This window comes from Maylandia zebra, linkage group LG10, assembly GCF_041146795.1.
Source record: "Maylandia zebra isolate NMK-2024a linkage group LG10, Mzebra_GT3a, whole genome shotgun sequence".
Taxonomy (NCBI): Eukaryota; Metazoa; Chordata; class Actinopteri; order Cichliformes; family Cichlidae; genus Maylandia; species Maylandia zebra.
The window spans coordinates 12779672-12805394 of NC_135176.1; the positions used below are offsets into that span (position 1 = coordinate 12779672).

The 25723-nt window shown below is 39.3% G+C and overlaps 2 protein-coding genes across 11 annotated transcripts in view; both read left to right on the forward strand.

Moving 5' to 3' along the window:
• Positions 1-84: 84 nt before the first annotated feature.
• pld2 (phospholipase D2) lies at positions 85-20353 on the forward strand. 5 transcript variants are annotated; one of them, XM_004563887.6, is made up of 25 exons: positions 85-266; positions 4260-4420; positions 4508-4635; positions 5449-5463; positions 6177-6319; positions 6465-6558; positions 6664-6729; positions 7585-7643; positions 7739-7984; positions 8089-8232; positions 8318-8401; positions 8562-8640; positions 8766-8876; positions 8994-9170; positions 9257-9413; positions 9539-9657; positions 10083-10196; positions 12979-13083; positions 13433-13521; positions 14419-14532; positions 15047-15093; positions 15274-15408; positions 17096-17249; positions 17477-17594; positions 17709-20353. In XM_004563887.6, exons 2-25 carry the CDS (start codon positions 4288-4290, stop codon positions 17931-17933), a joined length of 2856 nt encoding a protein of 951 aa, XP_004563944.1. In that variant the 5' UTR covers positions 85-266; positions 4260-4287; the 3' UTR covers positions 17934-20353. The 5 variants fall into 5 exon arrangements, with proteins under 5 accessions (XP_004563944.1, XP_076745184.1, XP_004563943.1 ...); XM_076889069.1 differs by having other exon boundaries at positions 85-242; XM_004563886.4 differs by lacking the exon at positions 85-266 and adding an exon at positions 954-1113.
• Positions 20354-21071: 718 nt separating this feature from the next.
• mink1 (misshapen-like kinase 1) overlaps positions 21072-25723 on the forward strand; it is a 33700-nt gene continuing 29048 nt past the window's right edge. For all 6 annotated transcript variants that reach the window (XM_012922658.4, XM_012922659.4, XM_012922660.4 and 3 more), the window contains exon 1: positions 21072-22458. In XM_012922658.4, coding sequence (XP_012778112.1) covers positions 22402-22458 — 57 coding nt within the window. In that variant the 5' untranslated portion in view covers positions 21072-22401. The remainder of the gene's footprint in view (positions 22459-25723) is intronic.

A 25723-nucleotide genomic window follows, 5' to 3' on the forward strand; every position in this document is an offset into this window, starting at 1 on the left:
ACAGCAAGTCTAAAGTTCAGCTGTTAATTGTTACTGTTTTCTCTCAGCGTGTGCAACTTCAGCTACAGGCTAGGCATGTGTGCTGTCATCTAAAACCTGTACCTGTTTCGAAAACCAGTCCGGAAAGTCTTTTTAGTCATTTCAATTATTTCTCCAACCTGTCAGGCGGGGCTGTGGCTGAGGAAGCTGGTTTATGGTTAACATGCAAACAACTCTCCAGATTTCGCTCACTTTGCATGGGCGTGAGTCATCAACTCTTTTTTTAGGTACTAGCAATATGAAAATGCCATACCTCTGTTCGTTTAATCTAATAATGCACGGTTTATCTTCGAAAATAGGAATACAGATAAAACTAGAATGAAAGTTAAATCTGGTTGATTTTAGTTGATGCTCACGTAACATGTACTTCCGGTGTCCCACTTCAACGTTAAAGTTTGTACAGTTTTTTATTCTAAATAAAACTGTACAAAACACATTGTTGGTTTGTCCTAAAAACGCGTTTTAGATGTAAATTTTGGTATCTCGTCGGATAAAATAATATATATATATATAATCGGAAGTCTCCTGATACCTTACGTGATTCTCATGAAAATGGCATACGTGCCGCCTACTCCCTTCTCGTGTATCTGAATTCCTGCATATATGTTTCCTGACAAGTATGAAATCGGGACTTGTGTTCGTGTTTGATCATTGTGGCAGTCCACACGTCAGTAACGTGAACTAAGTCCATGAATGCGCCTGCTATGTACACAGCCGCAGGTACCGGAGGGGGAGGAAGTCATTGTTTGTTTTGTGTCAAAATTCCGAACATCACCGGGCTCTTTTCCATATAAGAATAAAAAGGGACATAGTATGATTTACCTAATAACAGTGGCAAAGCAGCAGAAACCATTTCCACGTTATCTTTTCCCTCACGCTGTCCCATCGGACAGCCAGTAATAATGTGGGTGGGACTAAAGCGTGCATCACCCACGGTTAACACTGATGAACTCTTCTCTGATACTCCGGTTGGGCTACAATGAAACATTTTTGTTACTTTGAATGACTCTTTAAGCTCTTCGCCCTGAGTGTGGAGCCGCCGTGAGCCGATCCGTGGCTCGAACTTAGCTGACAGTAAGTATTTTTTCAGGCCTATGTCGGACTTCTATTTCCACCCGCTGTGTTGTCGCAGTACTGACGAGTGCGGATTGTCCAGCTGCAAACTCGCAGGTAGAGATAAGGAATACGGCGATCCTATTAGTGCCGCGCTTAAATCTATGTTTTGTTTCCAACAGATGTCTTTATATGGGAAGTTTTTTTTTTTAAACTACACCGAGTCTCTTTGTGGATTGTGGCTGTAGTAGGGAAACAGGGAAAGGGTGGAGACGCCAAAACTTAGCCTTCAGCTTTTCCAGCCTGGAGTCTTAAGTAGACTTTGCTGCTTATAGATGCTTTGTCTTTGGCGAAAAAATTAAAAAGTGATTTTCGTTAGTGTAGATTAGGGTGTGTGCTTAAGAAAACTCCATCAGATGTTTGTTTTATTTCTCTCTTTGTCTTTCTTTAAGACGTTTTTTTAAACACTGACTTTTTGCCCTAACGCTTTAAAAACGTGATCAGGCGGACTATTCTTAGCCACAGCACAGTTTTGGGGGGAAATGCTGATGGTAAGCAAGTGTTGACTCAGCGCTGTTGTTTCAGTCATCAAGTTGATGACTAACAATTGTCTTCTGTCACTTGGTTGCACGTTTTAGAGTCGGTCCGTAGATTTCCCATACAAATTCATTTTAAAAATCACGTATGCAAAGCACAACTTCCCCTTAATCAAGGGAAGACCATTTTTTAAATAGGTCAGCTGATGTTCAGGCTGAAGAGCTGATGAATGATGTTTAAAAGAAAAAGAAAATATGATGGGTATGCAAACAGCTTAAAAAACGGAGGGGGAAGGTTGCAGGTGAAGGATTGTCAGAGGTACACTGCTGCACCTGTACACGCACCCAGCTGTGATGTCAGATTGTACATCATCATTGCAGGGTGTGCCATCCTTATCTAGTTGAGGCCATCAGTGAAAACTGCATGGAATTAAGCTGAAGTGTGATTGTTTTGCTGATCGTCTCCTAACATTTCCCTTCCCTTGCCAGGTGTCATTGTTTGAGATAACCACTGGGAGTCAGCAAAGTCAGGAATCTCCTTATTTATCCCTTTATCCATAGATTTTCTTCCACTTATCCATTCAATTTCTGGAAGCTGGAGCCTATTTCAGCTGTCACAGGGCAAAAGGCAGGGTGCAGGTAGTCAGTCTGTCACAGGGCCGACACAGAGAGACAGACAGCCATTCATAGAGAAATTCACACATAACCGCAGTGACTGCATGCCTTTGGGCTGCGCGATGAAGCTGGAGTACCCATGGAGAACATACAAACTCCACACAGAAAGGCTCCAACTAGATGGTGGATTTGAACTCACCTCCTGCCTTTTCATTATCCAAACAAACACAAAATATGTTTTGAATTCAACACAGCACTGCTATCAGTGTGTTTGATAGTATTTGTAATTGCTCCAGAGTCGGTACTGCTGAGAGATAAAAGTCATCCATTGCACCCCACACATACACACAAACAAAGCCACATTGTTCTTGACACATAGCGTGTGTGTTTAAAGGATTGCGATCATTGGACTCTTGCTAATAGCTTACTTCTCAGCCAGTCACAGCATTCCAATTTGATTAGTCTCATGTTTTATAAAACACAGTGTGGGTATAGTGTAGTATTTACCGTGAAAGTAACCTGAGCAAACAGTGTAGGTAAAGTTTGACTCAGACATGCAAAATGCAGGGAAATCACGTTAAGTCAACACTTAACACTTTAGTCCTTCAAAATGTAAACAGATAACAGCAGCTAGTTGGGTTTGGTACTTAATGAGAAATATCTGTTTTGGTTTAGTTTTTATCATGTTTATCTCTGTATTGTGCGTCTTGCTTGCTTAGGGACAAGTGTGAGCAAGTCTTTCATACGAAAGTATAACACCTAAAAGTGTGTGGAAACACACCAAAGATCTCACATGTGAGTGTCTTAAAAAGATCCAGCTCCATAAGTGGAAATAACCAAAAAAAAGTCAAAAGTATAAATTGAAATAGCCGAAATTGAGTATGGCCTTAGTGTGGAGATTTTTTTCCACAGCAATTAAAATGTCACTTGTGATTTCTTGGGAAGCAAAGGTGGGGAAGATCCGTCCTAATGGGATTAATATCTAAACCAGATTGTTGTCAAGACAAAAAAGCTTATACGAATACAACATATACGCAGTGGTGATCTATATTTAAAAAAACATGGCTGTACAGATGACACATTTGGGATGAATACACTGTGCAAATGTGCAGATCTCTTCAACAGCAGTGCTTTTGATTCATTACATGAGCAAAAAGTGGAAAGAAATCTTGGCCACAAAGTGCTGATTATTAAGTTCATCTGTCACATTTCCTTTTGTTTTCACTCTTAGTCTCCTTATTAGTAGATGCTAGTTTACGCCCGACACAGTAATTGTGGCGGGATCTTCAATTATTATTCTTCCTGAACCTGTTTTTGCTACACATGATCCTGTGTAGCTTGTAGTGGAAGTGGAAAGTCACGTTTCTGATAAAAAGAATGCAGACGCAGATCATGCTTCTTTCTTTCTTACCCTTGTTTCAAACTCTCTCTCCTTAACAGAGACAGGCTCCCTCCCTCTTTTTTCTTAAGCCTCGTTTTCCAGGAAACATTCAGCTATTCTACATTTACCAACATGCAACACAAAGGGTTTCACACACCCTTTTTTTTCACCAGTAACCTTGTCCTAAACTTCTCATATGTTTTGACATAAACGACTTGCCTAGCAGGTCGCTGCTGACAAACATTTCCAGTTTACTTTCTATTTTCATGCAAGTTATATCTAAAGCAGTCTGTTTTTACAGAAGTGATAATGGTGGTTGTCCTTGAATTCCCCCTGTTGAGCAATCATGATATGTCATCATTATTGAGCATTAGATTCACTTCAAGGTCATGATCACACTGACGGATTTTGCTAAGCATCAAACACTTAAACTGCATCTCTCTGTCTGTTTTAAAGCTGACATGTTTGTGGTTACAGGTCTGTATTATTGCCTTTATTACTACTTTTCCTACAGAAAATCTGAAGTCAGATACTCTTGCTTTAAAATCCGATTTTGCTATGATCTATATCACGAGAAAGGCCACAGTTTCACATGTCTTTGATCTCTGGACTGTTTTCTTTTGTCTTCTCACCAGGGCATTTGATCATTTGTGCAACAGAGCTATGGCCAGTCCAGAGGACGTGATCGAGCCGTTGGCAGAGAGCGCAGCTGCCCAAAGCCTTAATAGACGACGCTTCTCACACGACTGCCACGATTTGACTAAAGACGAGCTAGATGGCCTCATGTCGCGCAGTGGTGAGAAACGACGAAAATGAATTTAGTTTAAGATAGAAGCTCCCAGAAAACCATTTTTCTTGATTGCTTCAATTTTTCAAATCGCAGAAGGACGTCCTTTCATCGTGGTGCATCGTCTTTCCGAAATAGAAGATAAGGGTATACCTTATTTCATCCCTGATGTTCCTGTTAAATGCAGACTGGACAACACAGAGAAGCACACTACACGCTCAAGGGTACCTCCATAAACTTACAAAAATACCCTTTACATTTTTTTCTTTTTGGGATACTAATGAATCTTTATAGAAAGCTCTTGATGGGCCCAAAGTGAAAACACACACACTTATGCTTAATAAGTAACTCTTTACAACTGTGTAACAACAGACAATCCCATTTTCGATTTTGACTCAGGACATGCCAGGGATAAATTTGACTACTTTGCCATGACGTTAAGTCATAGTGAAGCGAAAGGAGCGATAAAATTACAAAAGAAAACTTTATTGCTACTGAGCAGGCTGTTTCAGGGTTTTACAGTGTGCTGTCACTTTGGCCATAAAAGGATCAACATGGCCAGCAGCAATGCTCAGTGGTGCTTAAATGATGCTCACTTGGTAGTACGGGGCTCAAAGTGTGACAAGAAAATACCCCCCCATTCCATTACACCACTACCACCAGCAGCCTGAACCATGGATGCAAGGCACCAGAGACGACAACCATGCCACGTTCAAAGTCATTTAAATCAAATTTCTTTCGCATTCAAAATGATTAACAGCAGAATTTCATTTGTGGTGAATTTTATTATGACTGTTGTTGAATGAGTCCTAAAGATAATATTTAAGTGATCTGAAACCAACCATATGACCATGAAACAGTCAGTCACATTTATTTCTACATAGTCATTTATATTAAAAAGCAGAAGTTCATGGTACTGATCTTCATGTCACTTTATTTGTAAGTTAACTCCTGAGTTTTAGTTGGATGGCTCAGTCAGTTTGCATATACTTTCCATATTCTGGTATCCACATTCTCTGATTTTCTTTCTCCCACAGTCCAGAACGGTGAATGTAAGTAGAATTAGAAACTTGTTTCTACGTGTTTTAATCCAATCCACATGCTAAATGTCTTGCCTGATTTGCTTATATCCTCCGGAAACCCAAACTTTTTTTTTAATGCATTTTTAATCTTAGCTATTTGGGATTAGCTGATTATAAAAACTGTCTGCATGTGGAAACAGTGGGTTTATTTTACAACACAGTAAAGTATTTTCAGTGGGAGAAAGTGACTTCTTCACTGTCCAGATGAACAGAATCAACTTTCTGGGGTCATTCTTTTTTATTTTTACAAAGTGTAAAACACTTTATTGAGTAGAATGAAGTAGAACGTGCGTAAAAGCCTAAATGTAATTTCTCCATATGAGGACATAGGTTCTCAGGAGGATATGAAACAAAAAAAACCTTTACGCTACTTCCTGGTTCATCTTTGATCTGCAGCACTTACAAAATGGCAATTAAAAAAGGACTTTGGGTGTCTTAACTCTTATCTTCCAAGTAAGTGATTTAGATATAAATTCATCTGTCTATTCAAATTGTGGCTTTCTTTCTTACTGGGAACTACGTTAAAGCTGTGGCTGGCAAAACACAGTCCAGTTGCTATGAAAACAAGAGCTAATAAGAAAAATTCTATTCCATTCAAATCACTCAAATTTTTGCCATTTGGTGGTTCCCCTTTTTCACCACCACACTTGTGTTTTTGTATGATATCAATGATGTCCCTCCAGGTTAGTATTGGGACCCTGTATACATTGCATCTAACACATGGCCAGTTCCACTGGACTATAAAGAGGAAGTACAAGAACTTTCAGGAGGTGCATCGCGACCTTTACAAGCACAAGATGATGCTTCATTTACTGCCTATTGGAAGGTTGGTGTGCTGATCGATTTAACTGTGCAACTTGTCCTTTCTCTCTTAATGCAGTTGAAATCTGAGTAATTGTTTGTTTTGAGCTTTTTTTATGGCAGTTCTCTCAAGCGCAGAATGTTTTTGAATATTCAAATTTTCCTCAAAGATTTGCAAAGGAGAGGCAGCAGCTGAGAAATATGTCGGAGGAAATGCCCAGCCTACATGGGACTGAGTGGGCCAGAAGAACCTCCAGCAAAGTGGTATATAAATCAGTCTTCCACACACTGAACATATTTTGAAGCATCACATAATTTTACAAGTAGCAGCTGGTAAGTAAATTGTAAATATGTGCTCTTCTAATGCAGAAATACCTTGAGGAGTACCTGAATTGTCTACTGGAGAACACATTCTGTAAAAATGATAGCAGCATGGTAAGCATGGGTGAATAATATATACACTACATTGCAAAAGTTTTAAATCAGCCCTCTGTATATTTTGCTTCCAAGGACCCAGACCTTTTCAAGATATTCTTTAAAAATGGCTGATTTTTCATACATTTTCAGTCCTAGTACCTGACTATTTTTAGAGAAATGTCTTTTTGTTTGTTAAGACACTTAACGCATACCTATTCATCATTCAAGTACATCATTCAAGTACAAAAGATGCACCTAACCCAAGGAATGAACCAGTGTTGTCTACACTTAACAGACAACTTAACAAAGAATCGGTTTTAAATTGTGTCAGGCAGCCTGTCATAAAAACACATAATTTAACCCACTTTCATAAAATGAATCTACCAAAAATGCAAAAGATAACATAGTCTTACAAGAATGAAATGATGTTTTTGCAACAACAAAATGATTCCCACAAAGCTATTAGTCTAAAACTTGGCACGAACACAGAAAAATTCTTTCACATTTTGATTCACCATACAATACCCATCTAGAAAGCCTCTAATTGGCAACAGGTTTATGCCAATGCAGCAAAGGATACGTGGATAGAAAAACCCACAGTGGAACACTCTCAGTCATGAGTTGGACAAAATATGACCAAATATTGACTTTGAAGCTTGTTAGAATTGTACAGTACCTGATTTTCTTGATTTTTATACTGTACTCCCATGTATGTTTGGACATTTTTAAATAAATTGTTGCACCTATTTCTAATGTTTCTAGCAAAATACAAAGAAAAGGGAAGTGGCTCAAGACTTTTCATTGTACCATCTCGACATACAAAGTAAATCTCAAGTAAAATGACTGCATTTTGAGTTATATTTTGTTTTGCAGCTGGAGTTCCTCTCCATCAGTCCCCTCTCCTTTGTCTCTGATCTTGGACCCAAGGGCTTGTAAGCAAAACACTGAGCTCATGTATTTTAGTGGGTTGGGAGTGAATAAGGGTATGGCAGGTGTTCATTGCATAATATGTCTGATCTTGACTCAGGGAGGGATATATCTTGAAGAGGTCAGGGGGTCACCGAATCCTAGGCCTGAACTGTATAGGCCATCATCAGATCTGCTTCCGCTGGTCACGCCGCTGGCTGGTGGTGAAAGACTCTTTCCTGTTGTACATGAAACGAGATAGTGGCAGCATCGACTTTGTGCTGCTGTTTGATCCAGAGTTCAAAACAAAAGTGGGTCGTGCTGACACAGGCACCAAATATGGAGTGTGCTTTGAGAACTTTAATCGGTAGGTCAGCTTTGTCTTTGTGTATTATATGTACTGAGTTTTGCGTGTTTTTGCTGTGTATGTGATGCACGTAATGCCTTTGTGCTTTTAATCCTTTTAATCAGGAATTTGATTATCAAGTGCAACGGCTATAGGCAAAGTCAATGGTGGAATTCTGAAATCAAGCATCTGGCAGAAACATGTGACTTTCTCAAAACGCAACGCTTCGAAGGATTCGCTCCACCGCGGGAGAACACGCTCACTAAATGGTCAGTTATGTAGTCTGGCTCATATTTGTAATAATTCCAATAATCTTTTAGGATTTGTCCTCAATTTACCTTTCATTATTTGAAGGTATGTGAATGGAAGTGGTTACTTCGCTGACCTGGCTGATGCTCTCGAACAAGCCAAGGAGGAGATTTTCATCACAGATTGGTGGTAGGTGTCAAAAATGTCTGGATTTGCTGATCAAAATCTTTATGTAACTATAATTTTTCAATATTTTAGTTAAACCTGGAAACGTATTCTGTGTGTGTGTGCGCGTTTTTTGTTTTTTTTTGTTTGTTTGTTTGTTTGTTTTTTTGGGCTTTTTTCACAGGCTCAGTCCTGAAGTCTTCCTAAAGAGACCAGCAACTAACTACTACTGGCGGCTCGATGAGATCCTCAAACGCAAAGCAGTAGGGAGTCTCTCTGTCTTGTTTTTGTTGCCATCTTGTTTTTTTTTCTTCTTCTTTTTCAAAATGTATATAATTTGTAGAGTTTTTTTAAAATAACATTACTTTAAATGAACCTGTTTCTGCAGGAAATGGGAGTCAAAGTGTGTGTACTGCTGTACAAAGAGGTAGAGATGGCACTTGGCATCAATAGTGAGCACAGCAAGAGGACTCTAATGAATATGCACCCAAACATCAAGGTCTTTCACTTCTCTGCACAATGTCTTGTAGAGTAGTAGGAGAGGAGGGACACAAATAACTGTCAAAAGAGCCCTGAATGCACATTTTAACACCAGTTTTACCCACTGATCCGTCAGGTGATGCGGCATCCTGACCACGTGTCTTCTGTGGTGTTTCTGTGGGCTCACCATGAGAAGATGGTGGCCATTGACCAAACAGTAGCCTTTGTAGGGGGGCTTGACCTGGCTTTTGGGAGATGGGATGACAGCCAGCATCACCTAACTGACCTTGGTTTGACAGAGACGACCGACGGGGTAACTGAAGGCGAAACGAGGAACGATGTAGATGTAAGAATGTACCGTGAACCGTACAGACTGTAATGGATGACTCTGTTATCCAGGGCAATGGTATGGCTGGTGGCTCTAAAACATCTGAGCCAGATAAGCAAGGAGAGCAGGACCCACATGATTTGACTGGTAACACTAAACTGTGGCTTGGCAAAGATTACAATAACTTTATCAAGAGAGACTGGGTCCAGCTGGATAGACCATTTGAAGGTACTCTATCTAAATTTCTTTCAGCAGCTCATGCACACACATACACTGACAATGCCTGAACAGAGAGATGAAAGACTTGTTTTGGGTTTTTTTTGCTTCCTTTCCCCCCTCTTTTATCTTGTCAGATAACATTGATCGTACTACAGTTCCTCGCATGCCGTGGCGTGACCTGTCTGCAGCTTTTCATGGCAAAGCTGCCAGGGATGTAGCCCGCCACTTCATCCAGCGCTGGAATTTTACCAAGGTCAGACACAAAAGAAAGCTGTGTTAAACAGCAATAGTTTTAACATTGATCTTTAAATATCTATATGTATATTGTAAACATCACTTTTGCTTTACAAATGAGTCTATAGGTGTACAAGCTACAGGTTGGTTTAACATTTATACTATAAATATCCAAAGTTGTGAAACTGAAACATTGGATTGAAAATAGGTGATCTTTACTAAAACAGAGCTTAAAATAATCAGACTCCTGTATTACTGACTTGGACCTTGTATCCTGTGTGGTAATATGACTCATACAGTAAGTCCTAAAAAAAACAAAAACATCCCCAACCCTCATGTTTCCATTAGAAGTATTGCTTAAAAACCTTTAAGCAATGCTTTGGAAACATGAGTAACAGGAAAGTGACAAAACTGAAATTGATTCATTTTTTCTGTCCTCTTCAGATCTTCAAAATCAAGTACAAAGACGACTTCTACCCTTACCTACTCCCCAAGTCTCATTCCACTGCTGACTCTCTGCCATTCACTGTGCCTGGGTCCAAGAAAGCCAAAGTGCAGGTATGTATATTCACACACAGACTCAAGATGGCCTCTGAGAACTATATTTTTTTCCAATTTGCTTAAATCACCAGTAGTAACGCTAATGTGATGCGTTAGCCAGCTGGTAATTTGCAGAGCCACAACAACAGCAACATGCTGGTGGACTCTGTATCTGGAGCTGTTTGCTTGTTGTGTGTTCCAGGTTGCTGACAACAGCACAGATGTGCAAATTCATATTATGCAAATTAAATTGTGAATTTTGTGGGCTTTAAAGTAAAACAACATATCATTTTGGTCAACATGACCATTTTCTTTATATGCTGTCAATTATACAAGGAGCAAGTAATCTTAAACAGGTTAGTGGCTCTAACTCTTTCACTGTGCCTCCCACAGGTGCTGAGTATAGTTTCCAAAAGCATGAACAAATCAATCAATCATTAGTGCCCAGCATATTCTCATCTATTGCCAAGGATAGCACGCAGGAAAACATACTGGAACCACTTTGGTTGTTGTGGTCCTTTAACTTTGTTGTAATCCAAATTTAATTGATTATAATCACTTAATAAAGCCTAGACTTTTCCATTTGAGAGGAATGTGTTGTTTACACGGGCAGTGTTAAAATCCTTCTTTAATGACTCTGCTTATGTTTACATAGGTTTTTCAGATCTTTCCTGCAGTCCAAAGAGCACCTTTTTAGCCCTTTCATACATTGTCGTCAAAACACTGACAGGTTAAGATGTGAGCCTTCGTGCATATGATGTGACATTAGCATGCTAGATACATTATATAAGTATTTATTATTATATTATTATATAATAGTTTTATTCATCACTGCTTACATATTTGCTGCAGAACTGTAGCTGGTTGTAAAACTTTCCACAGTTCTGTTTCAGCAGTTCAGTCATGTGCAAAAGAAAGTGTAACCCCTTTCATTTCTAATGTTTTATGTAACAAGAGAAACCTCATCATTGCACAGTTATTTAAATGCAATCTCAGATGAACTTCAAAACATGACTTATTACCCTGTCATTATTTAGTGAACAAAAATGAAGCCAAAATGAAAAGCAGTGTGTGAAAAACTTAGTACAATCTTACTGCTTCCATAGGAATTACGAGGGTAAGTAGCAGCCAGGTGCTGCTAATCAAGTGCACTTCATTAACTAATCATCAGTAAGTGTGAGCACCTCCAGTAGAGAAGCAAGTTGTTGCTGCCTATCAATCTGGGAAGGTTTTTAAGGTCATTTCCTTACAATCTGAAGTCCATGTTTGTACAGTGACAAAGATTATTCACAAGTGGAAAATATTAAAGATAGCCCCCAATCTTCCCAGGAGTGGATGTCCCAGCAAATTCCCTCCAGTGTCCGAGTGTGCAGACTCTACAGATTTAGCATAAACCAGACACGGCAGATCAGACCACACACCTCATACTGTCACACCTCACTGTCATGCATGGTGGTGGTGCGGTGATTATTTGGGCAGGCTAGCTTGAACCAGATAATTTTTTTTATTCTGTCTGATATGTAAAACCTTAGAACTAAAAGAGTCTGTACTTTCATTTGCACAGGACTGTAGGCTTCACACTAGAGCTTGATAGAAACTGGGTTCTCCTACACAGAAGGTCAACCTTGGATACGGGAAAACACAAAGACTTTGCCTCTAGCTGCCAGTGCTCATATGAAAGACTTTTTGTGTCACACAGCTCCAAGCTATAATGACATGGTGTAAAGAGAGCTTTCAACATCACTGTTAAGACGGCAAGAAGAATTGAAAACATGTAGAGTGCACATTAATGAAACGTTGCTGTTGGTCATATGTATACTGTATTCTTATTGAATAATTATTTAAGACCTTAATTGCTGTAAACAAGCCAAGAATGAAAGACCTCTACTGACTTTTACATGAATTTATTCTTTTGTGCTGCCAGGTCAGATCTTACAGAGGAAATCAGATGGGTATTTCTGTGCTACAACAAAGAGACACTGTTCTAGTGTTGGAAATGCAGCTATTCAGTATTTGCTGGTTTTTGTTTTGTTTTTTTGTGCTATGGCAGATGGTGGAACAAAAGTAAAGCCTGTAGAACAAAACTACTTCCAACATATTTATCCTGTTTAGTAAAGCCAGAGAAAACAAATGCAATGCCAAGGACAGAGTGGGATTACAAGTGGCAGTATCTCATTTGCAACAGGCTTCATAGGATCTATGGTCCAGAGAGACACCAGCATAAGCAGCACAACTAGCAGATATCCCCTTAACAGAATAATAAAATAATAATATATTGCTAAAGATGGTGCGTTAGCAACTTTGTGAAGATGCTTGTTTTGTTAGAATAATTCAAAAACAAGATGACAATATGTTAGAACTGTATTTAATCAGTATTTTTAGCCAGTGTTACATGCTGCAGTTAAAACCGCTCAATCAGTGAGTGTCCAGTAACAGATACTTCTATTGTGGGTGGTGGCCTGTAACCATAACCCTTGCTCCCCATTATGTTGTAGCTTTCCTATCAGGTTCTGTAGCTGCTTTATTCAGGTTTCAGGCTCATTGCCTCAGACAATCTGTCTTCAAACTTTAAGAGGTGCGCTCCCTTTTTGTGCATCTGCTCCATTTCTTCTGTTAAGTATCCTATTAAAATTCATAGAAATGGGCGAATTTACATGTCCATGGTAATATGATATGTAAGTGTGATTGCAATGGTGAATATCCACAGTAATAGTAAAATGACACCATTGAAAAGAGATAAAATATATGCATGATTTATAAGTATATCCAGTGCTAAGTTGAATTTTTGGGGTTTTCTCAGGTGCTGCGCTCTGCTGATCGTTGGTCAACTGGAACCTGTGAGAGCTCAATCCATAACGCCTACATCGACACCATCAACAAGAGTGAACACTACATCTACATCGAGGTAATTAAGATTAACATTGTAGCACTTTACAGATAAATGTACATCTTTAAGCAGGCAGTGTGTCATCCTGTCTAAACCATATTAAGGCTCGCTGTGCCTTAATATGGTTTAGACAGCAGTGATACAGTCAGGGCTCCCATTGGGACAAAATTGTCACCGTAATCGCAAATATGTTGCCCAAGAATAGGCTCTGATTTGGAAAAAACAAATCTGTTTACCAGCATGCCTACTGTAATGACTTTTCCTGAATCTGAGTATATCCAAAGCCCACTTCCTTCATTGCCAGCTACCTGCTAGCTTTGGCCCTCACCTCATACTGAGCCACCATCTGCCTTGCCTCTGCCCTTAGAACCAGTTCTTCATCAGCTGTTCCGACCAGAAGACTGTCCATAATGGCATTGGTGATGCAATCGTGAATCGAATTCTGCGTGCCTACAGGTATGATTTGAGTGTGTTGGTTTTCTAATATTTGTCTATTGTCTTTTGGAAGGGCTGTGTACAAAATGCATTCATTAAATATGTTTTGTACCAGATTTAGCTACTAGCTAATTTCCATCTGCAGTCCCTGGGCAATTTAAGAAGCAGAAGTAGCTGAATTCTATCAGCTCAGACACACATACAACGGTTACAAGTGTTTCTTACTTGTTGGCCAGCAGCATCCCATGAAGGAGCAGTGGCCATCTTCAGCTAAGATGCTCATTTTTAACTTGTGACGATGTGTGACAGCGGCTGTCAATCATTAGTGTATGCCCTGCCCATGCCTCGCCCACTTGACACATGCCCACAACACAAAATCAGGGTCAAAAGTTTGACAAATGGAAAAAAAGCGGGGGAAAAAGGCCCGAAACTGAAAAAACAAATTAATTTGTAACAGAAAATAAAATTTGAAGCTGAAAAAAATGAAACTAAAAAAAAAAGTCATTTCCATGAAAACAAATAATTTATTCAAATTATTTTTATATCAAAAAGAATTTCAACTTCAAATCACCTTTTTGAAATGAGTAAAACTTTTGACCATGATTTAGCTCCATACTTTGTAATTCAGCAGAAACTCGCTCAGGTCCTTGCATGCCATCAGATTTATCTTGTGTTTTTTTTCCATGTTGCATTGAAATGTTTAGAAAAGCTGTGGCTTTAAAACAGCAGTTTGTGAAAGAAGTTAAGACAAGACATGTAAGAACAAATGCAAATATCACTGAGCTGGTAAACTGGGGGTACACATTTGAAACAAAATGTTTAGTTCAAAGAAATAACAAAACCAAATAGAAATATACATTAGACCTCATCTTTTATCTGCAGAGTACAATGTACAGTGTTGATGTTGTGTTTTTTCAGAGAAAAGAAGAAGTACAGGGTGTATGTGGTGGTGCCTCTGCTTCCTGGATTTGAAGGAGACATCAGTACAGGAGGTGGAAATGCCATTCAAGCTATTCTGCACTTCACTTACAGGTGAGAGCCTTTTCCGCCCATTAGCACTCTGCACTCAGCCCACACATCAGCAAGCACTACAACTTATGAAAGCCACAGTAAAAACAAGACTTCTCAGCTTCGTCTGGTTTAAAGACATATTTCTGATTGAGCAGAAATGTCACTGATAGAAAATGCATAAGACATGTCAATAAAACTGGTAATGGAAGTTGGGGTAGCTACCATGCATGTAAGGTTTCTATCAATCAACTGGTCCAACTGGAATAGAGCATATCGAGTCATATTACATATTACATTGAGTGATGTTGCTTAATCAGCTTTGTCAGCATGTTGTTATTGCCAGAATGCAGCATGGCCATGTTATGGTTTCACTATCATCCATCACATTTCCAAATCTGCCTTTGATGTTATGCCCAGAAGTGTACTCTCTGTATATGCTCTAGATATTTTTGGGGTTTTTTTTGTGAGATTCCTAAATTATTTCCCCTTATGCTGGCTGGCTTTCTTAATGTAAGGTTTTATTCTGTCATCCTAGGACCATGTGCCGAGGGGAGTTCTCCATCCTGTCAAGACTAAGCGAATGTAAGTTTTTTTTGTCACTTACCTGCTTTGTTAGACCTCGGAAATCAGCCTGACATCAGCCTTTGCTGCCTGGCTAACATGCATCTTTCCTTCCCCTTGAGTTGTTCCTTTAAATTGACTCTACTGGTCTTCACTTCACATCATCTCATGTAAATAATGTGATTCTGCTCTGGCCTGCAGTGAAGGATCAGTGGACAGAGTACATCACACTGTGCGGATTGAGGACGCATGCCCAGCTCTCCGAGTCACCTGTCACAGAGCTCATCTATGTTCACAGCAAGACCCTCATTGCTGATGACCGCTGCTATATCATTGGTGAGTCACCGCTGGGCATTCAAGGATTATAATTCTGACCTTGAGTCATCACAGAGGTTCATGACAAAATGATGATGACATAATGCTGCCTGCAGCTGATATGATTTTTTTTAATGTGTTTTTGGCTTTCAGTGTAACAATAAAACTGAATCGATACATTTTATATGTAGTTTAGTAGCACCTATAACTGTAGAATACGGATATGAACGAATACAGTCATTTATATATAAAAAGATAAAAAAAATAGGACGACTTAAAAAATGGATGAGTGCAATGACTTTTGAATTCTTTTTTCTTTCTTTCTTTCATTGTTTAGCCTTACACTCTTTAAGATTTTAGGCTTACTCCATATGAATATGCAGATTCACATGCAAGTCTTTGTGGGAGGAACAGAGGGATTGCATTTGCTTAAACGTCCTCTGGAACCCACTAGCTATTGATGACAGTTAGCTTTGTATTACCTTTTAAAAAGATTTATCTGAATTCTTAAAGGTACAGTGAAGTTGTTTTTTGAGTTTGTTGAACAGAAAAACAGAATATTATACTCAACAACATACTTATAAATATTGATTAGTGTGTAAGTACGTTTTCCAACAAACTGATGCATTCTCATAAACGTAATCCATTAAAAATACATAGAAGCGGGCACTAATCGATGGAAGTTAACCATGTTACCCCACCCTCTTGAATACAGTGATTCAGATGAACATCGCCGTCCCGCTTAATCATGTTTTATGTATGTGGGTAGAGACAGCTACATACACAGTACGCCAAAGGTGGAGGAGAAGTGAACTCATAGGTGTGGAGACAAATGTAATTTATGTCTGCACCTTTAGACTCAAGAAGGTATGAAGGGTCATGCGTTTGTTTTATCTCCTGAACTGAAGTCAGTGCTCTAACAAAAAAACACGCTTAAACAATCGTATTTAATGTCGATACTGCTGCAGTTACTTACTGTCAGCAGATCAGACATGTGATCCTCCAATATCTGGAGAGCTGATAATTAGCCAACTAAATGGCAACAACAGCTGGTTATGCTAACATTGTGCTAGCTAATGTTAGACTAGAGTGTCCTAAAGATCACTCTGATAAAGAGTCTGAATACATTTTCACACTGTATGAAAATATCCGAGGTCAAAAATGTTAGAACCACTTCAAAGAAAGTTTCACTAACAGAGGCTAACAGCGGCAAAAAAATTTAAAAAAAAAAAAAATCAGGATGTTGTCAACAAATCACCTCCGAATCTCTGTCATTAGACAGATTTGAGCTTTAGAGACTCATGCTGACATATTGAACTCCATTTCCAAAATTTTACAGCCTCCTCCAGAGTAAATAGACGTGAATGCATTGGAGATTTCTCACTATATTCTGTACACCTTATAGGTTGTCGGCTATAGGTTCTATGTATTTTTTTCTTTTGCACTTAATACATGAAGAAAGATAAACAAAATGTTCTAAACAGTCCATGGACCTATTAGATAAAGCAGAACTAGAGAAAAAAAAAGCAGCACTCATTTTAAATAAGGCTAAAACATATATATATATATATATATATATATATATATATATATATATATATATATATTTTATTATTATTATTATTAATTTATTAATTTATTTTTTTACATGAATCATGCTTCTGAATGGACACACTGTAAATGCTTGTACTGTCCGTTTTTGCTCCAGGATCAGCCAACATTAATGACCGTAGCATGCTGGGCTCCCGAGACAGTGAGTTGGCAGTATTTGTGGAAGATGAAGAGAGGGTCCCATCCATCATGGGAGGGGAGGAATACCAGGCAGGACCACTGACACTTGCTCTACGCAAAGAGTGCTTCAGGTCAGGGCAAAAGCCTCTTGATGACTTATTAGCAACTTATAGTCTAATGTAGTTTTGCTACAAGATACAAATGTGAGAGTGAGACCTCTAAGTATATGGGCTTCTTTTTACACACAGACAAGCAAAAATATTTGATCCTGCATGGGAAACCTGTGCAGTTTTGTCATTACTTAACCATATTTTTTTCTGTTATTTGAATATTTTTGGCCTTTTCTTTGCTATACCAGGGTTCTTGTTGGAGCTGCTTCAGACCCCAGTATAAATATTGACGATCCAATCAGTGATGAGTTCTTCTTCTTGGTTTGGAATGACACTGCTAAAACGAATGTTAACATTTATGACAAGGTGTGAATTGACCCAAAAACCTTTTTATATATATATCTAATTGTATCAATATGTATTTTCACTTCTCTCACCGCTCTTTGTTCTTCTTGGCTCTGTGGCCCTACTGTATCACAGGTGTTCAAGTGCCTGCCCTGCAACAGTGTCCATAGCATGCAAGCCCTGAGGGACTATTTAAATGTGGCTCGCCTCTGTGACACAGACCCCGAGCAGGCCAAAGAGGAACTAAAGGCCATCCGAGGAGTGCTGGTCCATTTCCCCTTAAAGTTCCTTTGTAAGGAAAACTTGCTGCCTCCACGGAACACTAAAGAAGGCATGGCTCCTGTAGGGCTGTGGACATAAGCAGCAGCTCAGCCATGTTCAGACCACTACATGACAATGCAACTGCTGCTGTACTGCAACCATCTTTCCTGTTGTCAGCACAGTAAACAGAAGGAGTTACAGCACCAGCACTTGAATGGTGAGAGGCGGAGAGAGGTGTTACCCTTATCAAATTTATTAATGATCCACTTATGATTACTTTGTCTTTTTGATTGACAATGGGCTAATGTGACTGATGTTAGCTACTGACATGCAAATTTTACAATGTCCTGTCTATATTAGGTTGTGCTGACCAATTTGTTTGTGATGTCTGCTTTATAATAGCTTCAGTGTGATCTGATCTGCATGTCTGGCGGCGGTGCAGAGCACAGATAAATGAATGTATGAGTCAGGAGAGGATTGCAAGGTTGTATTAGAAATCAAGGATCTCACATGATCTGGGAACATAGTGTACATTTATTGGTGCACGATTTTTGGGTGGGTGGGTGACTCTCTCTCTCTGTCTCTTTTCTCTCACTCTCTCCCTCTGAGGCTTCACCTCTCACTGCAGTGCCAGAAAATCTGTCAGAACATTTGTGGTTGTTATGGTGACGGATATAAAGAGATGACTGGATTGTAGCTGAAATAAAGACTGGATAGGGCAGAATAGGGAGAGTGCTGATAAGAGGTACAACTTACTAAATCAGGATGGTGCACTGGGAAAAAGGAAGCTAATATTCTGCTAGGGCTGCTGACCATTTCTGGATATATGATCAGGTGGGGAAACTGTGAGAGCGGAAAGAAAAGCAGAACAAGATAATTAAAGGGTGTTAGGTTGATTTCCTGCTAATTGTTGCATTTTTTTAAGTCTCCATGACACCTTAGTGAATTTTTCCCACCATACTGTCGACAGTCCAGAACAGAACATTCCACTGCCCACTTGAGACCACTGAATATCTCAGCTATTTTTATGTTGGGTCCAGCATCTTTCATGTGTACCGTATGTTACATTTGCTCACAGACATAGCCGTTTGTTTAGGTCCACTATTTTTAGCCATAACGCTGACTTGAGTTGTGACGTGATGTCGTTTTCACGTTCTCACTGATTGCCATTTTGGGGCATCACGGGGCTGTTTTTTTGAAATGTCATTCCCTTGAGCTGTGACCAAGCCGTGACTGCTGTTGGGAAGTCTTTAAATGTCTTCTACTGGATACATTTGTAGCATTGCTGGTGAAAATAGACAGGAAACCTTTACCTCTTTTGTGTCATTGCATTGACTGAGATATCATGTAATAATACAGCGGGTAAGGTACAGTATGTGCCTTAGAAAAACAGGAATTGGATTCTAAGGGTTGATGGAAAATCAAAGCGAGGGGGAATGTACATTTTTCTGCAACTGTAGATTGTGCATTCGGGCAAAACTGTAACTCATTTTTCAATATCTGAAGCACTAGGCCAGGTTTTATTACATGCACTTTCATCACAAGTTTTTTACAGCAACAAACAGCAGAAGAGGATAAAGGCCAGTCTGTAAAACTTGTAAATGGGACTCTGTTTTATATTCCTAGCCTTGTGCTAGTGTTATGACTACTGTGTGTGTGTGTGTTCTGGAAGGGGGTTGAGCCTTTGCACATGTTTCTTTTAAAGAGACCAGATAAAAGATGACCCAGAACAATGCAATGACAGTAAATCACAGTTAAGTGAATAATCCAGACTGTTGTATGAGCTTCTGACACACACCTATGAGTGAAAAACATTACCTTGGCGGTTCCATTGCAAAGCTGTCTGTGAATGGGACAGGTGCCCCATGCGACCAAGTCTACATGAAGTGTCTCACAGGATTGTTGTTCAGTTAAAGCATCTGTGTTTAGAAATATGGATGCTTACCTATGTAAGATATTAAAAGACACTATAAGCCCTTCCATATATATTTTCTACCCTCTTTCTTGCAGCCCAAAGTGGTTGTCTTAACTGGTGTTCCTTTTAAGTTCTGCAGAAATGCCTGTAATATACCGAAAAGTGACCTTATACGGTTTCTCTCATGAATTTTATTTTTAATAGACCAATAATCAGCATTCCCAAACCACTTTTATGAATTTATTACTCATTGAAATGTGTTTGTATTCATTCCTGAGAGTCACTGTGTGAAACCTTGTCTCTGTAGATCAATGTCATTACCTTATAATTACTAATGTATAGGGTTACTAACACTCAGGGGTAGAGAGCGATGACCAATATTCTTAGTCTTGTTAGTGCAATTATGAGCAACTTGTATTTTATTCTGTTTTTTTTTTAACATGAACTTGTTTTTTATATCCGAATATCTACTCTGTTTGAAAAATTTACTTTTTTCAGCCTTCTCTTGTATTACTTTTGTAAACATTAGTGCTTTCTTTTTAAAAAGAAAAGACTGCATTCAAACTGGATTTAATATATTTAAAAAATAAAACTTTCAAATGTGTATCAGCATGCATTTCTATTCTGTATAAAATCTTAACGCAACTAAAATGACTGTCTAGACGTGTCTATCACATGGCAAGAGAAACAGAAAAGGGGAAATGTTAATTGTTTATATCTAAACTACTTTTGTCACCATGGAAGCAATATCCTTTGTTAGCTGGATATCCTTTAAGCAAATAGTTACTCTAAGAGAGAGCATGTGCTTTACACAGGAAACTGGTATTCGTGGCATGAAAGCTTAATGTTCACTAAATGACTAATGCATTGTTCAGGTTATTGCCATACAGTCTGTTTTTTTTCTTCTTCTTTTAATAACAGTCAGGTGCTTATCTGGAAAAGCTTTGGAACTGATTCATGCAGTATTGACAAGCACTATAAAGGTGAGCTTGCTCTAATGGAAAACTGACTATAACAATCTCCAATCTGCTGGATGACGCACACATAAAACCAAGACGAGGAGAATATTTGTTAGATGTGGCACTTATTACCAAAATCTGCATTGTTTATTCAGCAGTATTTTAGCCTTAAACGTGTATCCAGTGACCCAGAAGGCCAGAGCAGGACAGGTATGCCTAGGGATGATCTTAGCTGTGCAGCTCAAACAAGACAGAGGCAGCTGCGTAGGCTGAAGTCCACTGTAATTTCGGGTAATTTGTCCCTGATGAAGCACCGTAGCCAGTCGAGAAGAGAAAACACTTCAGGAGTGTTGCGTGCAGCCAATCGTCAGTACAAACCCAACAAGACTACATCTAGGCTGCGAGTGGGAGGGAGGAGTGGACTTGGGAAGCAAAACATGGCGAAATAACAAGTTTGGCGGCTATACCGCAGTTAGAAACTGCACCGATTCTAGCAGTGGCGGACTATGACTGCAAGTTCATAAAATCTGGACGCCGGAGATCGACGGCAGCGCTCAACTTTGAAGCGTCGAGTGCTCAGGCTTACAAGTATTACGGTGGCTGCCGATAACACAGTGCCTGCTCGTCTGCCCGTGTTTTCCCCCGGAAGGTTGGCAGTGCTAGGCGCGACTGTCAACACAGAAAATGGATGAAGAAGGAAAGGGAAAGTTTATTCTGGAAAAGACAATTTAGCTCGCTAGCCTAGCTGCGTTAGCCAGCCGGCCAGTTAAACGTTAGATTAACCGCACACACCTGACTCGCTATTCGGATTATTTGTGCGCTCTGGACGAAACCCGGGGGGCGAATTTAACTCGCGTTAACAAGTTTGACAACTGCAGCCGCAGGGAATCGCATTTGAAACGAGGCCCTTTTTTCCATTTTTTCCTCCCCACGCTCCTAATCTGTGACAAAATCCCGGGAGGTTTAAGGCCAGCAGTGAGAGCCTGACGGTCGGTTCTGGTGCGGTGCGGACGGACCCGGGGACGCCATCACATCAGACGTTGCGTTCTTAGTAAAACAATCACTGCGCTGCTAAACCGTAAATAATAATAAAAAAAATAGCATACTTTATCAGTGTAAGTAGGAATGTTTCAGTAGCACACAACACCTGTCTGGTAGTTGTTTTTCTTCTTCTTCTCCCCCCTCGGTGACACGCATCGGTGTATCATATGTGAGATTAGCTGGGATGTTGGAGAGCAGGGGAGAAGCGGCGTCTTGTCAAAATGAACGCAGCATGGTGTTCATCAACAGCGGAGGTGCTCTGCATTTGAAACCTGCCAGTTGTTAGATCGATATCAAATGGGCGGCTAACAGCAACGTTGACAGCCTGTCTAAAAAAAATCCTACTTTTTAAGTTGCATGCGATTTGATTAGCTGCCGCAGGCGGCATTAATGTAAAACAAGTGCGAATAACATTTACAGCTTTCGGTCAGAGTTGACGTGAGCTAGCCAGCTGGGTGCGTCTGTCCGCTCTCTGCGATGCATTTGCTAATCTAAGTGCTACAGCTCCTGCGTCTTGGACCGCCACTTTGCTGTATTTCCCCTGGGTTTAGGCCGTTATAACCTCGCGTGATCGGCCGCTTAAATCCCCCTTAAGCACTTCTTGTCAAATTAGTGGCTAACTTATTAGCCAGCGTGATAAGTTTCGCCAGCTATGTCTGAAAACGCCCCCACAAGAAGCCTGGATGACATAGACCTCGCAGCTCTGAGGGTGAGTATTGTTATTACCAGATAAGTGAATTGTAAAATGATGGCAGACGGACTCATTAGATATTATGTCATATGCCAGTTCGCCTCAGACACAAGCACGACCATTGAACACCCACGCGAAAAAGTTAAGGTGGGATAAACATCAATCGGCCTGCGTTATAGCAGTACAGTCTGTACACAAATCCTCCAAGTATATGTTGGGATTTCTCCCTTAAAGGACCACCTTACCCTGCCCTGACAATGTTAATTTGTTGGTTTGGGAGGAAAATAAGCACCAGTATCTATAAACACTGGGCCACTGTGTGATTACATCATGTAATGGGAAGGCTGGTTTATTTAAAGAACATTTTGTCTTCTGGTGGTATTTTTTTTATGGAGGTTTATGACTCCATAAGAAAAAGGCACATCTGTGTCGTTCTGATAACATTCTAATATTGTTGATATAATGTAACATATCAGACTGTTCGTGAAGAAATTAGACCTGGTGTTTGTTCCTTTTGTATTTTAACTGGTGTCCCATTAAAGTCCCCAGTTTGAAAATCCTAACTTCTGCAACATTAGAAACTCTTCGAGAGTCAAGAAATCTGTCACATCCCTTTTAACATTTTGATAATGTTTGACTGACTGTTGAATCCCCATCTACAGTTAAAGTGATCAAAAGGCTACCCAATAACTCCAATTCAAACTATGTTTAAAGTAATACCATCATTTTCTTGACAAAGTAAGATTCATAGTTTCATAGGATTCCCTCTGAAAAAGATGAAGAATTTCTAGTATTTCAGTGTAGCTCTCACATGGTATTGGGGCTAAACAGATCAGGATATTTTACCCAAATACTGATAGTTTGGGCAGGTTTGTCCTGTTTCCCTGAGCTTCTTCTGAGGTTTCACCTGGAAATTTCACCTAAGCCTTCACTAACAACACAGGCAGATGTGACCTAGTTTCTAAAAATTGTAGTAATTATTTAATCTTGCACTTCATTTAGTAATAATTTATTGTGTATTTAAATGGTGGATCTAGTAATTTAAGTAGCAGTTTGCTTATAAGAACAGTTGGGTAGGTGCAAAAAATGACCCAGGATTTGTTGCCCACCACAGCTGAGATGTGGAAATAAATAGTAGTTTGTTTGTGATTCTATCTATGGCTGGGTATTCCACTGAAGAAAACTGACCGTGTGATGGCTGTGGCTCAGGTGATAGAGCAGGTTGTCCATTAAATGCAGGGTTGGTTGTTTGATCCCGTGCTACGTTTCCTTGGGCAATACACTGACCCCAAATTGTTACATGACAGCTCTGCTACTATTGATTAATGAGTGAAACAGAACCAGTAAAGATGCGTCTTAGAGAATTTATACTTAATGCTGCACTAGATAATAGTGATTAAGCAGGTCAATGACTAGTCATTTATTTTGCTAAGGTTAAGTTACTGGTGTGTTTAAACAGGGAAAATAATATTAATTTACCTAATTGTTTTTCACATCTTAGAAGTTTCACCACCAAAATCTACATGATAAGCCACCAGAATAAATAAGTGTCGAATTGTTTTTGTAGTTTTCTCAAATGACAGTTTAAAATTTTATTGTAAACAGATATTTTGTTTACTGTCACTGTAACTCACCATCACTCATATATTTAAATTTATCCAAAAGGGACATTGCACTATTGTAAACATGAGCGTGAGAGCCATTTAATGTAAATATGCCAGATTTAGCTGTATAAGCTAATTTTCCTCTGCAATCCATGGCAGGTTGATAGCACTGATCAACATTAACAGAGCCATGTAACATACTGAACAGACATTAAGTACCACTTATTGTATAAAACTCACAACAAAAAACAAAAGTAGATGCATACAATCACAAAAACATAGACGTATGCGTCAGATTATGACAGCATGTTTATTTATTCTTGAGCTTTAACAGTCGTGTTTTCCTCCCCAATAAAGGTTTTTCAGGGTATGTTTAATTCAATATTTTTGCGTCAGTTTTTTACTGGCTAGCATTCTCCTTGTTACCTGCCTCGCATTACAGCATATCTCTGGTTTTACCATCACTCCTTGAAAAACGTGATAACTGTTGGCAGGACAGTGAACTGCGTCATCCACATCTGCGCAAACAAAAGGGGACCTCACTCTTAGATTAAAAAAAAAAGCGTTTGAAATTATTAAATGGGCTTTAAAAAAAAATCAGTGGCTCAATCACAGCATTTTTCCAGAAATTTGCTACACAGTACAGAAGAGGCCCAGCATTACATAACAACAGTTCACTGCAAACAGGCATCAACAAATTATTTATGCAGAAACACTTACATTGCCAATGGACTGGTTCTTATGTAGGGCTTTTCTACTCTGCCTGAGCACTCAAAGCAATTTATACCGCTTGCCAACATTCACACAAATTCATACAAACACTTTATTCTATGTTTTTTAAGTGTTTTCTATCCAACACTCACACTCTGCTGGATGCATTGGAGCGGAACTTGGGGTTAGCATCTTGGCTAAGGCACGATTTGGCATGCGGACTGGAGCAGCCAAGAATCAAACCACCAACCTTCCTCTTAGTAGATGACCTGCTCAGCCTCCTGAGCAGCAGCCACTAGCCAATATGTAGAAATTGCAAATGAAATTGAGGTATTTTGTTACATTGCTACAGTCAAAAAGTCAATCACCTTAGCCACCAACAACAATGACAATAATAAAGTTTATTTGTATAGGATTTATCGAACCCAATGTTACAGTGTGCTTCCCAAAAATGAAGAATAGACTTTAGAACAATAACAATACAACAATAGACTAAATTAAAATAAGCCATGCAATACTCAATTGTCAGTTAGGTGAAAATGCAAAGGAGGAAAATAGCTGTAATATTAATGAAAGCTCTGGAATGCTTGATTTGCACTTTCTGAAAAGGTTAAAACAAATCTATAGCCATTTCCTGTAATTTTTGTTATTCTTATTTTACACACATTTGATGTGTTATTAAATTGTAATAACACAATAAAATTGTTCCCTGATTCTAATCGCTGAAGGCACGCGATGAGTTTTGATTTTGATGATTGCTGCAGGTCTGTAACCACATCTTTTTCTTTTCTTAAAAGACATCCCCTCTTAGCGGTGTTGACATTGCAGGAAATGGGTTTTCCTTCCTCTTTAACCATCACCACTATATTTTACAGTGCATACTGTTAAACCTAGCTTACCATCTTGACTATTTGGCTCAATTATGTGCGTTAGTCACTGAGGTTCCCCTCCTTGTACATGGGTACAGC